This window comes from Nerophis lumbriciformis, linkage group LG09 (assembly GCF_033978685.3).
Source record: "Nerophis lumbriciformis linkage group LG09, RoL_Nlum_v2.1, whole genome shotgun sequence".
In the NCBI taxonomy this organism is placed as follows: Eukaryota; Metazoa; Chordata; class Actinopteri; order Syngnathiformes; family Syngnathidae; genus Nerophis; species Nerophis lumbriciformis.
Window position 1 is genome coordinate 8,856,595 of NC_084556.2, and position 16,551 is coordinate 8,873,145.

General features: G+C 39.2%; 1 protein-coding gene across 2 annotated transcripts in view; it reads right to left on the reverse strand.

Moving 5' to 3' along the window:
• Nucleotides 1-833: 833 nt before the first annotated feature.
• LOC133607760 (polypeptide N-acetylgalactosaminyltransferase 10-like) overlaps nucleotides 834-16,551 on the reverse strand; it is a 127,187-nt gene continuing 111,469 nt past the window's right edge. For both annotated transcript variants that reach the window (XM_061962700.2, XM_061962699.2), the window contains 6 exons: nucleotides 13,959-14,180; nucleotides 12,783-12,899; nucleotides 6,853-7,002; nucleotides 6,591-6,773; nucleotides 6,393-6,507; nucleotides 834-2,759 (listed from right to left, as the gene is read on the reverse strand). In XM_061962700.2, the coding sequence (XP_061818684.2) occupies nucleotides 6,609-6,773; nucleotides 6,853-7,002; nucleotides 12,783-12,899; nucleotides 13,959-14,180 (654 nt within the window). In that variant the 3' untranslated portion in view covers nucleotides 834-2,759; nucleotides 6,393-6,507; nucleotides 6,591-6,608. The remainder of the gene's footprint in view (nucleotides 2,760-6,392; nucleotides 6,508-6,590; nucleotides 6,774-6,852; nucleotides 7,003-12,782; nucleotides 12,900-13,958; nucleotides 14,181-16,551) is intronic.

A 16,551-nucleotide genomic window follows, 5' to 3' on the forward strand; every position in this document is an offset into this window, starting at 1 on the left:
TATCAAAAAAATTTATAATTTTCCGTTTTGAAGCTCCTTAATTAACGATTGTTTCCTACATTTTTTTTCTTTTCTTTTTAGCGTATTGCCAATTGTCTTATCCTTAACCGACTAAAATTACTTTTATGACGGCATGCTGGCTATTTGCTGCAAGCCAAAACGTTCTATGCTAGCAACAGTTGCTCGTGATATACTTGCCATCTTCTAAGTTGTAACTGTACAAATCTATTTGGTAGATCAAGTAAGCAAACAAACACACGATCCAAAAAAAACAACTAATTAGCAAAACTATATGTCAGGTTTAGAATTGTAGATGGGTTTTTTTTAACCCGTAATCTTTAGTTTTTAATGTTCTTAATAAACATTTTTTTCCCTCATATCTTTAGCAAAGTCCTAATATTCTGTTGTAAAAACTATCCCACAATACAACATGTTAAAAATATTTAGTTTACCGTATTTTTCGGAGTATAAGTCGCACCGGCCGAAAATGCATAATAAAGAAGGAAAAAAAAAACCATATATAAGTCGCCCTGGAGTATAAGTCGCATTTTTGGGGGAAATCTATTTGATAAAACCCAACACCAAGAATAGACATTTGAAAGGCAATTTAAAATAAATAAAGAATAGCGAAAAACAGGCTGAATAAGTGCACGTTATATGAGGCACAAATAACCAACTGAGAACGTGCCTGGTATGTTAACGTAACATATTATGGTAAGAGTCATTCAAATAACTATAACATATAGAACATGCTATACGTTTAGCAAACAATCTGTCACTCCTAATCGCTAAGTCCCATGAAATCTTATACGTCTAGTCTCTTACGTGAATGAGCTAAATAATATTATTTGATATTTTACGCTAATGTGTTAATAATTTCACACATAAGTCGTGTGTATAAGTCGCACCCGCGGCCAAACTATGAAAAAAACTGCAACTTATAGTCCGAAAAATACGGTAATCATTTTTGTTACACAGAGGCAAACACACTAACGAAAAAAAAAGATTAGCCTTAACCAACTAAAATGACTTTGAAGACAGCATGCTAGCTTTTGCTACTAGTTGTTTGTGATATACTCCCCATAAACCATCCTTTAAGTTGTAATTATACAAATCGGTTTGGTAAATCATGTAAGCAAACAAACACATGACCCAAAAACACTGACTAGCAAAACTATGCTAGATGTAGAATGGTCCATGTTTAGCGTGGCCCAAACATTCTGTCATAGAAACTATTCTACGATCTTGGATGTTAAAACTATTTTTTTCATCGTTTTTTTAAACAAAAATTACGAAAAAAAACCCACTGAGGACGATTAGCCTTGATTGGCAATGACAGCATGCTTTTTTTGGTCTTTTTTTTTGTCTTCTTTTTTTCTTTCTTTAGCTTCGGCGGCTACTTAATATGTTCATGTGGAAACTCGTTCGGTACGCCTCCGAACCGAAACCCGCGTACCGAAACAGTTCAATACAAATACACGTACCGTTACACCCCTAGTATACATGCAAGAAAAGGGCTTGGAACAAATAATTTGGATGAATTGTAGTAGAAAGATACTAATAAAATCGCCATTGAACAAGTAACCGTCATTTTAAATAGGGATTATCTTGTTAAGCAGCCGAATAGCCAACTATTATTGTCTATTTTACAGGAAATTTGCTCAAACAAAGGATTGTTTTCCCTTTTTCTTAAGCTTTTATATGATTGTGCATAGGGATGTCCGATAATGGCTTTTTGCCGATATCCGATATTGTCCAACTCTTTAATTACCGATACCGATATCAACCGATATATACAGTCGTGGAATTAACACATTATTATGCCTAATTTGGCTAGCTTGCTAGCTTATTGCTGCTAGCCAAAATTTTCTTTAAATAATTGTTTGCCATAAACCTTTTTCTAAGTCGTAATCATACAAATTGATTTGGTAAATCGCATTGGCAAACAAACACATGATCCAGAAAACCAAACTAGTAAAGGTATGCTAGGTGTAGAATGTTTTTTTTTCTTCGTAATCTTCCTTTTTTAGTCTCGTAAATTCGCCATTTTGTCCTCTGTTTTTTCTTTTGTTTTTAGCGTGGCCATAATACCCTGTCATAAAATCTATCCTACGATCCTAGACGTTAAAAAATTAAACACACGCAAACGAAAAAAAACACTGATTTACGATTAGCCTCAAACGACTGAAAATACTATCAAGTCAGCGTGTTCGCATGTTTGCTGTTTGCCAAAACGTTTTACACTAGCAACAGTCGTTCATGAAAATACCAAGAAAAGATCAAATGTGTAACACGAAATTTAAAACTGTAATAAATCCTACCTTAGAAGGAGTACACTTTACTTCTCTGGTCCTTTGACCGTGACAAGTTTCCTTTGGGTGCTGTTGTTTTTTGAGAAATTTTAGGTCATCACTTTAAAGGAAAACTCTGTTAGTAAAAAGTACAAACACTCTATAAAAGAATATCTTTATTGGGTATAAAAGGGAATACGTACAGTTGGTTTGGAAAAATGTCCGCAGTATAGCACAATCTTTGCTTCCTGGATCCTGTTGAGGGCGTAGTCCAGAGTCCGAAGGCAACAACTGAAGGCCATCAAGGAAGTCTTGTATGTAGACCATCCGTTAGAATCCAAGAGCCTGCTTGTGTTGTCCGTGATTTAAAAAGAGAAAGCAGGTTTTCGAAGTCGATAAAATGTTCCACGTTTTGGGGTCGGTTTCCACGAGAGATCTTTGGGTTCTACCTCTGGCCTCCACTGACACCTGGGAACAGACGCTGATGTTAATTTCCTCTCGGACGCCTTGTCAGTTCCACCCCCGGGATCCGTGGTGTAGTTTGGCCCCTTGCTAATTCTTTCTAAAACTTTATAAAAAAAACTTTTTGGCGAACCATCAGACACTTTGCAGATGGTCTAGAAGAATGAATGTAGGAACAGTTTCAAAAATCTTAAATTCATATCAGTAACATGTTTTGGAATACCCGTAGATTTCCAAAATATTTTTACTATTTTAGAAGACTATTGCTCAAACTCTCATTTTAGTGTACCAAAAACTCCTCCAATTTTTAATACGTCGCTAATTGTCAGGTGAAGTCAAATCCAATCAAATAATAAAAATACAGGAGATCCCCTGCTATTTTCAGGGGTTACGTTCTGAGATCACCGAATAAACGCGAGTAACTGAGACGTCTTTTTGACATTCTACAAACCCTGTTTCCATATGAGTTGGGAAATTGTGTTAGATGTAAATATAAACGGAATACAATGATTTGATTTTCATTGCTCAAAACATAATATTGAATGTTATTATGAATTATTGACCTATCCAAGGTTCGGATTACTTCACATCAAATATTCCAGTAAGAAACATATTTTTGGTGGAAGATTTTGCAAATTTGGTAAATAAATAACCCAAAATGTATATTTTGTTGTTTTCTTACCGTACCGAAAATGAACCGAACCGTGACCTCTAAACCGAGGTACGTACCGAACCGAAATGTTTGTGTACCGTTACACCCCTAATATATACAATTATTTACAATTTTGAACAAATTTGGAACAAAAATATGAGAATTTGCATGTTTTGCAAATGCTGAATCGGGAATATGCGGGATCCACAATCGTTGTAGGTCAGGGGTGTCAAACTCAAATACAGAATGGGCCAAAATTTAAAACTGAACAAAGCCGCGGGCCAAGGTTGAACAAATTAACCTTTTAATAGGGACCCAAACAAGTTTTGCATTAAATATTGAACAAGCAAGGCTTATATAACTTTATAGTGACATTCAAAATCAAGTTTCAAATAATAATTAAAAAATATCAATGGCATATCAAATACAATTTAAATAAAAATGGAATGCCTCTTTTCTATTTGCAGCCTTCGGAGGTAAATATCAACATTAACTTTTTCCACAGGCTAATAAATTTGAACATAAAATAATGAATAAACCAACCATTCAGGACTTTAAACTGCTCAGTTTGCAACACACTGATCTAATCTGGGGCAGCACGGTGGAAGAGGGGTTAGTGCGTCTGCCTCACAATACGAAGGTGCTGAGTAGTCTGGGGTTCAATCCCAGGCTCGGGATCTTTCTGTGTGGAGTTTGCATGTTCTCCCCGTGACTGCGTGGGTTCCCTTCCGGGTACTCCGGCTTCCTCCCACCTCCAAAGACATGCACCTGGGGATAGGTTGATTGGCAAAATTGGCCCTAGTGTGTGAATGTGAGTGTGAATGTTGTCTGTCTATCTGTGTTGGCCCTGCGATGAGGTGGCGACTTGTCCAGGGTGTACCCCGCCTTCCGCCCGATTGTAGCTGAGATAGGCTCCAGCGCCCCCCCGCGACCCCGAAGGGAATAAGCGATAGAAAATGGATGGATGGATGGATGATCTAATCTGATGTGTCCAAGCCAGATACCTGCCATCTTTTCTTGGATGCTAGTTCATTAATGTCAGGGCTCAGGCTTTGAGCTGAGGCAACCTTCATTATCGAACGAAGGTGTTCATAAGTCATTATATTTCGTATTCCACAGTCTTGGGGGCGTGCCTTACAGGCACTGCTTTTAACGTCCTCTACGAGCTGACGTCACGTCCGCTTTTCATCCCTTCAAACAACGTGCCCGCCCAGTCACAAGATATGAGCGGCTTCTGTACGCACACAAGCAAATGCAACGCATACTTCATCAACAGCGATACAGTTTACACTGAGAGTTGCCGTATAAGCAACTTTAACATTGTTAGAAATATACGCCACACTGTGAATCCACACCAAACAAGAATGACAAACACATTTTGGGAGAACATCCGCACAGTAACACAACATAAACACAACAGAACAAATACCCAGAACCCTTTGCAGCACTAACTCTTCCGGGACGCTACTCAATGGTTAACTGGACATCTTTATGTGCTCGACGCCTCAATCATTGGTATGTTTTCATCTACAAAACCATTCTGGGTATCACTCCATCTTATCTGTCTTGTCTTTTAACAAAGAAACAAGGAAGTCACAATCTTCGTTCAATGAATGTTCTGCAATTTGTCGTCCCCAAAGTAAGAACTGAACTGGGCAAGACAGCATTTAGGTTTTCAGCACCAAAGGCTTGGAATAACCTACGATCGAATATTAAACTTCAAACCCTAGTTACGTTGAATGAGTTTAAAGCTTCTGTGAAAGGACTGCAGTCTACCTTGTCTGTATGCACATGTGTCATGTGAGCAAGTTTTAATGTTGTAAATGTGATGTTTTATGTATTTGTTTACTGTTTTAAATGTAACCTTGCTGCTGCCCTTTTGGCCAGGTCTCCCTTGGAAAAGAGATCTTTGATCTCAATGGGATTTTACCTGGTTAAATAAAGGCTAATAATAAATAATAATAATATACATCCCCCCCCCCACACACACACACACCTTGTAGCGTCCTTTGTTCTGTTGTGTTTATGTTGTGTTACGGTGCGGATGTTCTCCCAAAATGTGTTTGTTATTCTTGTTTGGTGTGGATTCACAGTGTGGCGTACATTTCTAACAATGTTAAAGTTTTTTTTACACTGGCACCCTCAGTGTAACCTGTATCGCTGTTGATCAAGTATGCGTTGCATTCACTTCTGTGTGCGTGCCAAAGCCGCACATATTATGTAAAAGTTAAAGTACCAATGATTGTCACAACACACTAGGTGTGGTGAAATTATTCTCTGCATTTGACCCATCACCCTTGATCACCCCCTGGGAGATGAGGGGAGCAGTGAGCAGCAGCGGTGAACGCGCCCGGGAATCATTTTTGGTGATTTAACCCCCAATTCTAACCCTTGATGCTGAGTGCCAAGCAGGGAGGCAATGGGTCCCATTTTTATAGTCTTTGGTATGACCCGGCCGGGATTTGAACTCACAACCTACCGATCTCAGGGCGGACACTCTAACCACTAGGCCACTGAGTAGGTAACTGGGCTACCACTCGGACTGGACGAAAAGGGGACGTTACAATTCTCGGGAGGGGCACTGAAATTTGTGAGTCTCCCGGGAGGTTTGGCAAGATGTAAGAGAATTAACGGTGTACCGCGGCACCGTATATATAATCGGCGGGCCAGCTCTAGTGTTAATTTGATATCGCCTCACGGGCCACGTGAAATTACACGGCGGGCCATATTTGGCCCGCGGGCCAGAGTTTGACACCCATGTTGTAGAGCTAACGTATTATTCATCCAGCATGTTCTTGGGGTGATACAATACCGTTCATTGTGTGCTTTATGATTACTTTATGTACAGTTTATGACACATTTTAGTCTTTTTGTGTCTTGGGGAGGAAGCACCTTTCTACTTTCGATGCTGAGCTAAATGAAAACCTCCACTACATTAGTTCATTTTTGTATCACTTCTTGACACGAGAACTTCAATAAGCACGCACCTGCTTCTCGGTCACAAACTCCCCTGGGGTGATTGGATGCTGGATGTCGGCCGCCCACTCGCCACGCCTCCACGGCCGTTTACCAAACAGCTCGTTATTCGGCCTCTGTGTTTATCTGGATAAACATGAGGCCAGATCAGCAGGCGGCTCACTTAGTGTTATAGGAGGGCGGGGTGTAACACCGCGTGGTCTACTCACCGTGCAGTGACGGCGGTGTCAGTCGGTGCCCAGGTTGAACTGCTCCAGCACGGTGGCGTTGGTTCTCTCAAAGAGCCACTGTTGGCTTAGCGAAAAGGGGTCGCACGTGTTCATGAAGACGCGGCGCTCGCTCGGGCTGCTGTCGATGCAGCTGTTGCTCACAGGGTGGTACAGACTCTTGTCCTTTTCGAAAAAAGAAGCAAAAAAAAAACAGATTGGAATCTCCCTCCGTCAGGCCTTAGGGAAGTTTTTGCAGATTTACCTTCCGGTAGCGCCACAGCTGGTTGCCCTTCATGCCGTGACAGTCGTACAAAGTGACGAGGCTGTTGTGCGAGACGGCGTCGAAGCAGACCTTCCTGGTGTGCATGGGGTCGCCCACACGGATGTCCTCCCTCCAGCCGAACGTTAACACCTAAACAGCAAGGCAAACATTCTTGAGGATGAATCCGAACTTAGCGAAGGCAGTTTGAAGTTGGATAGAAACATGGAAGCTCGGTCTATTTCTGCATGTTGGGTAATAATAATAATAATAATAACTGGGATTTATATAGCGCTTTTCTAAGTACCCAAAGTCGCTTTACATGTAGAACCCATCAATCATTCACACCTGGTGGTGGTAAGCTACTTTCATAGCCACAGCTGCCCTGGGGTAGACTGACGGAAGCGTGGCTGCAATTTGCGCCAACGGCCCCTCCGACCACCACCTATCACTCATCATACAATTCACCGGTGTGAGTGGCACCGGGGGCAAAGGGTGAAGTGTCCCGCCCAACGACACAACGGCAGAAGAGGCGGGGAGCGAACCTGCAACCCTCAGGTTTCTGGCACGGTTGCTCTACCCACTACGCCATGCCGCCAACCTCAAGTCTTTAGACCAGGGTGTAGATTAACTACGATCAAAGAATTGGACAGGATGTCGGAAATGTGCAAATAAAAATTTACTTTATACAAACCCCGTTTCCATTTGAGTTGGGAAATTGTGTTAGATGTAAATATAAACGGAATACAATGATTTGCAAATCATTTTCAACCCATATTCAGTTGAATATGCTACAAAGACAACATATTTGATGTTCAAACTGATAAAAAAAAAAAAATTTGCAAATAATGTCAAGACTGGGACTATGGCTTGGTTTGTTCTCCCAAGGTGCAAGTGAATTGGACCAGATGTGGCGTGAAGGTGAATACATGATTTATTTAAACACTATAACTACAAAAAAAAGTTCAAACGAAAAGCGCGCACAGTGGCGGAGAAAACGACTTGGCTATGAAAACAAATACTTGCACAAAGGCAGAAACTATGAACAACAAAAAACACTAACTGTGGCTTAATAAACAAAAACTTACTTGGCATGGAACCGGCATGAAAAAAGAGCAGCAAGGGTCATAAGGGTGTGGAGAGTGTGCAGAAGCATAAATGCGGGGTGTCACCAGAAAGACAAACTGAAAACAATGAACTTAAATACTACAGACGTGATTAACGAAAACAGGTGCGTGACTCAAAACGTGAAACAGGTGCGTGACGTGACAGGTGAAAACTAATGGGTAATCATGGAAACAAGACAAGGGAGTGAAAAGCCAGAAACTAAAGAGTCCAATAACTAAACAAAACATGACTAAAACAAAACATGATTACACAGACATGACAAATAATCATTAACTTTAGAATTTGATGCCAGCAACACGTGACAAAGAAGTTGGGAAAGGTGGCAATAAATACTGATAAAGTTGAGGAATGCTCATCAAACACTTATTTGGAACATCCCACATGTGTGCAGGCTAATTGGGAACAGGTGGGTGCCATGATTGGGTATAAAAACAGCTTCCCAAAAAATGTTCAGTCTTTCACAAGAAAGGATGGGGTGAGATGAAACGTTTCAGGAAGTCCTTCCACGGAGCTATTTCATTGGATGGAAGCGTCCAAACAAGGAGCAAATAGTCAAACAGTTTAAAAACAACGTTTCTCAAAGTGCAATTGCAAGAAATTTAGGGATTTCAACATCTACGGTCCATAATATCATCAAAAGGTTCAGAGAATCTGGAGAAATCAATCCACGTAAGCGGCATGGCCGGAAACCAACATTGAATGACCGTGACCTTCGATCTCTCAGACGGCACTGTATCAAAAACCGACATCAATCTCTAAAGGATATCACCACATGGGCTCAGGAACACTTCAGAAAACCACTGTCACTAAATAGTTTGTCGCTACATCTGTAAGTGCAAGTTAAAGCTCTACTATGCAAAGCGAAAGACATTAATCAACAACACCCAAAAACGCTGCCGGCTTCGCTGGGCCCGAGATCATCTAAAATGGACTCATGCAAAGTGGAAAAGTGTTCTGTGGTCTGACGAGTCCACATTTCAAATTGTATTTGGAAATATTCAACATCGTGTCATCCGGACCAAAGGGGAAGCGAACCATCCAGACTGTTAGACGCAAAGTTCAAAAGCCAGCATCTGTGATGGTATGGGGGTGCATTAGTGCCGAAGGCATGGGTAACTTACACATCTGTGAAGGCACCATTAATGCTGAAAGGTACATACAGGTTTTGGAACAACATATGCTGCCATCTAAGCGTCGTCTTTTTCATGGACGCCCCTGCTTATATCAGCAAGACAATGCCAAGCCACATTCAGCACGTGTTACAACAGTGTGGCTTCGTAAAAAAAGAGTGCGGGTACTTTCCTGGCCCGCCTGCAGTCCAGACCTGTCTCCCATCGAAAATGTGTGGCGCATTATGAAGCGTAAAATACGACAGCGGGGACCCCGGACTGCTGAACGACTGAAGGTCTACATAAAACAAGAATGGGAAACAATTCCACTTTCAAAGCTTCAACAATTAGTTTCTTCAGTTCCCAATCGTTTATTGAGTGTTGTTAAAAGAAAAGGTGATGTAACACAGTGGTGAACATGCCCTTTCCCAGCTACTTTGGCACGTGTTGCAGCCATGAAATTCTAAGTTAATTATCATTTGCAAAAAAAAAATAAAGTTTATGAGTTTGAACATCAAAAATCTTGTCTTTGTAGTGCATTCAATAGAATATGGGTTGAAAAGGATTTGCAAATCATTGTATTCCGTTTATATTTATATCTAACACAATTTCCCAACTCATATGGAAACGGGGTTTGTGTAAGAAAAAAATGGGCATACAAAACGGTACAAATCGATCCTTTTATCTTGTTATCTGTCGTTCATTCATTCACCCGTAGGCTCGTAATGTTCAATCTCAACAACCACACTGCACCTGCTCCCGGTCTTTCTAACATCCGGTTTGCCGCAATTAATTGTGGAACATTCAGTATTTTAGTTAACCCTTTGTTAGGCTACTGAGTAGAAAACAACTCAATTCAGTGTCAGTGTTTCTCAAATAATCAATATCAAATACATGTATAAATCAAATCAATTCCCTTTTAACTCTTTTTAACTGTAAAAATAGATTAATTTATCAGCAATTAAATCAAGTATGCAAATCATGAATGATCATCACACATGAACTATATAACCCAGAGGTTACAACACAGGGGTGTCCAAAGTGTGGCCCAGGGGTCATTTGCGGCCAGTTTTTTAATGACCCGCGGTACATCCTAAGAATACTATTACATAAATAAATTTAAAAAACACATACATAAATAAATAAATAACAAACACATACAAAAGTAGGCAGCACGGTGGAACAGGGGTTAGTGCATGTGCCTCACAATACGAAGGTCCTGAGTAGTCCTGAGTTCAATCCCGGGCTCGGGATCTTTCTGTGTGGAGTTTGCATGTTCTCCCCGTGACTGCGTGGGTTCCCTCCGGGTACTCCGGCTTCCTCCCACCTCTCCAAAGACATGCACCTGGGGATAAGTTGATTGGCAACACTAAATGGTCCCTAGTGTGTGAATGTTGTCTGTCTATCTGTGTTGGCCCTGCGATAAGGTGGCGACTTGTCCAGGGTGTACCCCGCCTTCCGCCCGAATGCAGCTGAGATAGGCTCCAGCAACCCCCTCGACCCCCCCCCCCCCCCCCCCCAAAAAAAAGGGACAAGCGGTAGAAAATGGATGGATGGCATCCAAAAGTAGAATAAAAGAGCAAACAGGTGAAATGTAACAATAAAATCTTGCATTGTTGACTATAACAACACAAAGCTAAAAATAAAAGTTTTTTTCTTTAAAACTGTCATTGCTCAAAAAATAATAATGAATCAAAATCAATGTTGTGACTTATTGGCCTATTCAAAGTTCCAATTACTTCACATCAAATTGTCAGGCTTGTCACTGACAGTTTGGTTATGTTTTAATTTTTCCTCTGTGTTTGTGTTTTATTTCCTGTCAGCGCTCTTATTTTGGTTCAGTTTCCTGCTTGTCTCCCTGAGCGCTGTTTCCCCTCACCTGCGGCTGAATGGCAGCCTGGCCACACCTGGTGTCAATCAGCCGGCTGCTATTTATACCTGCCTCGCCCTCCAGTCAGTGCTGGAGTATTGTGAGCTGTTCCCTGGTTCCTGTTTGCTGGTTCCTGTTAGCTGTTTCCAGTTTGCCTGTTTCCTGGTTCCTGATTCTTGTTTTCCTGCATTTTATTTTTGACATTAAAATTCATGTTTTCCTGCATCAAGCCTGCCATCTCTACATCTTGGGGTTCGTCACCAACATTGCCTGACAAAAATATTCTACTTAGAAAAAACATTTTCGGGAAAATATTGCATATATTGAGTGTTTGCCATATAAGAAAACATACGTTTTCTTTTACAAAAAGGGCATAAAACAAAGAACACATGAAACTTATAGACTTAGACATAAAGACTTGAGCGTTGAAAGAAAAAAAAAAAAGTATGATTTTTTTAACACCGTTATGAGTGGGGCCTTTTTAGACCCCCAATAATTTTAGTAGGACATTTTTGTTTACAAACTTGCATTGCTCAAACAATAATACCAAATTAAAATCAATGTTGTTATGAATTATTGACCTATTTAAGGCTCCAATTACTTCACATAAAATTTTTCACTTTGACTATTGGATATTTTGTACTTTTGCCAAAAAAACACTGTTTTGACAAAAAGATCATAAAACTTAAAAAAACTGAACAACCTTTGTACCGGCAGAAAGACTTGAAATTGATCTAGAGCACAGGTGTCAAACTCAAGGCTCTGGGGCCAATCTCATTATTTTATGTGGCGGGTCAGAGCCTGGAAATAACATGCGTTATTAAATGCTTCATCTTTTCTTACTAAATATATTTATTTCCCTTTTGACATTAAAAATCATGTACTGCATGCAATTGCATATCTTTTAAAATTCAATTGAATCAAAATCTAAATACTATATCATCATGTATTCCCCCCTAAACAGTTTTGGGTTAAAATAAAGATAAATACTGTACTTAAATATCTGCTTGACTTATGATTTCAAAACAAATCATCAATCAAATTGTAGACCCTAAAATTGACAATAGATGTTACAGTTAAATTCTGCCGACTAAGTTTTTTACCGTAAAATCAACTTTGGTACTGTTTTTTTCAATATACAGTAAGACACTAAAACATTAAAAAACAAACAAAAAAACATTAAACAAGAAGAATTTACGGTAAAAAAAACAAAAAACTGGCAGCTCTGTTGCTTGAATTTTACTGCTAAAAACAGTAGTATTGTTTCTCCTTTCCATTCCATTTATCCCATTTTTTATTATATGCTGTAAAAAAAAACCCACTGCTTTTACTGTAAAATTCTGGTGACTGAGCTGCCAGTTTTTAAAGTAACATTTTTATATTTTTTTGCAGCTTATGTAAAAACATATATTGTTCATGTATTTTATATATATATATATATATATATATATATATATATATATACACACATATGTATATTCATATATTACTCATTGTTAAAAGCGGCCCTCTGAGGGCAACCATAACTGTGATGTGTGTGGCTCTCAATGAAAATTAGTTTGACACCCCTGATCTAGAGATTTAAGCTTTGAATGAAAAATAGGAATTATTTTTTATGTTTTTATAACAGAGATCCTTGCAGGTCCCTGGAACCAAACTTGAGGGGAGCCCTAAAGGTAAAAAAAAAAAATCTATATATTGTATTGGTTTTTAAAAAAGAAACATCAAAATGGCCCCCACAAGCTTAGATTTTTCAATGTGTGGCCCTCACTGGAAAAAATTTGGACACCCCTGCTTAAGAGTAAGTCCAAAGTGTTCGACCTCACCTGTCCGTGACTCCAGGCCACCTCCCCGCGACTTTTTGCGCAGTTCTCTAGGCGGACGGGGCTGCCTGACACAAAGTGTTTCACCTCCATGCACATACCACTGCCTGTGTTCCGGATCTGGGGGAAAACAAAACCAGATTCAGGAATTTTGTTTCATGAGATCATTTATACTATACTTGCGAATCGTTTTTTAATTTGGAAAAAAACCTGTTTGTATACTTGCAAATCCTTTAATTTGAAAAAAAAAAAAACTTTTTATACAAATCATTTTTTTTTACTTGTAGAAATTTTTTTTTTTTTTTTACCTGGGAACTGTTTTTTTATTGAATAATAAAAAAAATGTTTCAATTGCGAATCTTTTTTTTATTACAGAAAACTTTTTATACTTGCGAATCGTTTTTAAATTTTGAAAAAAACAAACAGTTTTTATACTTGCGAATCCTTTTTTTACTTGCAAATGTATTTATTTTTTTACTTGTACATCATTTTTTTTAATTGGAGAAAATTATTTTTTACTTGCACAAATTGTTTTTTTTACTTGCAAATATAATTTTTAATGAAAGAAAACTTTTTTTTTTTACTTGCGAATCGTTTTTTTAATTGAAGAAAACTGATTTTTAATTGTGTTTTTTTAATTGAAAAAAATAGTTTACTTGCGAATCCTTTTTTTACTTGCAGAAAATAGTTTTTTTACGTGGGAACTGTTTTTTTTTTATTGAAAACATTTTATAATTTTTCCTCAGTTGCGAATCTTTTTTTTATTAAAGAAAACTTTTAATACTTGCGAATCGTTTTTTAATTTGAAAAAAAACCAAGCTTTTTTACTTGCAGAATTTTTTTTTACTCGCACATCATTTTTTTAATTGGAGAAAATAATTGTTCACTTGCACAACTTTTTTTTTTTACTTGCAAATATAATTTTTAATTAAAAAAAATATATATTTTTTACTTGCGAATCGTTTTTATAATTGAAGAAAACCGTTTTGTTTCTTTTTTACTTAGGGATATTTTTTTTAACTGAAAAAAATAGTTTGACTGAGTAAAAACCTATTTGTGGGTTTGTGGAGTTTTGGCAGTAATTTCACTCCCTACTTTTCGCCAAGGTGTTAATGCATTGCCTGTAGAGTTAATAAAGGTTTTATAACGGACACGAAAGTGCTGTAGGGTAGCGCTTACCTCTCCCCAGGCAGCGGCCGGAGGCTCCACCGGCGGGTAGTGTTTGGGCAGATCCCAGGCCACCTCGGCCATGAACCACTTGAAGCTCTTGCAATTGAGGCGGCTCCTCAGCTCCTTCTGCGGCATCATGTCACCCGCTGACAGGTGGCGGTACTCGGGCCGGCGCTGGTACACGTACTCGGCGTACTCGTCCATCCACACCTCGGCCACGCGCTTCAGGTTCTGGAAGTAGAGGATGCGAACCATTTTTAGGGATTTTAGATGGCATGTGCAAAATGTTTTTATAAGAAGATACGACGAGGACGCGAATGAGCGAACAAAAGCAACAAAGTGATCATTTCCTATCTTCTGCCATTTAAAAACCTCTTTCATCTCTTCTATACTGTATGATTTTTTTTTTCTTGCCTTTATGTGTTTATTAACCTTCATTACATTGCAGCGCTTTTCTCCCAGAGCAACAGCCTCCTGTTTGTGTTTTTGTCTATTTATAAGAAAACCCATGAAACAACAAGACACAGGTAAAAGGAGACCTTGGAGAGAGAAGTAATTGTTGAAGGATATACTTCTAATTGGAAGTTATAACAGACGCAGCATTGTGGCTGTGAAAAAAGCTCTTTTTATTTCAATGCTATAAAAAAAGCAGACAAAGACATCCATTCACAGCTGACGAGTGGAACATATTACAACTAATCAGACCTCAAGCTCCAAAACACACATGCTGGAGAAAGGTACATGGTCGTTTTGCCTCTCAATTATTGAATTTTTGTCATTCTAGGAGGCAGATGCTTTAATGCGAAGAACATTTTGTTTCACAGCGTTTCATTCATCTATTTTTGGAGGCCTGCCACTAATAAATCTGGACCACCTCTGATAGATTTGGCGCTGCCTGTTAAAAATTCTCCATTTGTATGCACTTTTATGCCGAGACTCTTATTTTGAAACTTTTTACTGAAAATGTGTCACTTAGACTTTCGGTTTTGTCTGAGTTTTCACTTCGTTTGGTTGTTTTTTGTTTTGTTTTTGTTTGTTTTTTTTCCAAGATGGCGCCGCGAGGGGGGAGTCGGCTCTCTTGGTTGCTTTGTTGGGTCTGCTCCTGTCTCTGGCCATGCTCCCCCCACCCCAGCAGACGATGGTGTGGAACACCGCAGAGGCCACCACAGTGTTGAAATTATGTTTTTGTTTGGTTGCTTATCTATGCATGGTGCAATCATGTGTGCGCAATGTATATTATTGGTTAATTATTATTTTAATTTTGTTTTTGTTTTACTTTTGTAGCTGTATGTAGAAATGGCACTGCTGGAGTGGCAGCTGGTTGCATCAGTTTTGCTCTTTTAATGTCTTTAATGTCCTTTGTGTTCTTTTTTTCCTTCCTTGGCCTCAGTCTGGACCCCCTCTTAGACTGAATATTGTTTTTAGGGACCGCAATGTCCCTTTGGGACAGAGGACCCTATTGTAATTGTAAGGTTTTATTATTATTCCGCCACCTCTTTGAGCTGTAATTTGACCCCCTTAACATGCTTCAAAACTCACCAAATTTGACATACACATCAGGACTGGCGGAAATTGCGATCTAATCAAAAAACCTAGCCCCAAAACTCAAAATTGCGCTCTAGCGCCCCCTAGGAAGAAAACAGACAAAACTGCCTCTAACTCCCAGTAGGAATGTCGTAGAGACATGAAACAAAAACCTCTATGTAGGTCTCACTTAGACCTACATTTCATACATTGACATCTTTCAGCAAAAATCAACAGGAAGTTTGCAATTCCCCCTTCAAAACAAAAGTTTAGTAAAAACAGTCACTTTTGTCTCTTTGAGCTGTAATTTGACCCCCTTAACATGCTTCAAAACTCACCAAACTGGACCCACACATCAGGACTCGCAACAATTGCGCTCTCATAAAAAAACCCAACCCCAAAACTCAAAATTGCGCTCTAGCACCCCCTAGGAAGAAAACACAGACACAACTGCTCCTAGGAGGAAAACTCAGACAAAACTGCCTGTAACTTGCAGTAGGAATGTCGTAGAGACATGAAACAAAAACCTCTATGTAGGTCTCACTTAGACCTACATTTCATACTGTGACATCTTTCAGCAAAAATCAACAGGAAGTTTGCAATTCCCCCTTCAAAACAAAAGTTTAGTAAAAACAGTCACTTTTGCCTCTTTGAGCTGTAGTTTGACCCTCTTAACATGCTTCAAAACTCACCAAACTGGACACACACATCAGGACTGGCAACAATTGCGCTCTCATAAAAAAAAAAAACCCAACCCCAAAACTCAAAATTGCGCTCTAGCGCCCCCTAGGAAGAAAACACAGACACAACTGCTCCTAGGAATAAAACTCAGACAAAACTGCCTGTAACTTCCAGTAGGAATGTCTTAAGAGACATGAAACAAAAACCTCTATGTAGGTCTCACCCAGACCTACATTTCATATATTGACAACCCCCAGCAAAAACCAACAGGAAGTTTGCAATTCCCCCTTCAAAACAAAAGTTTTGTAAAAACCGGTCACCTTTTTTAGAACATTATCTCCTCTGAGCGCGTTTGTCGTGTCGGCTTCAAACTAGCATAAGAGAGAGATTGAACCCT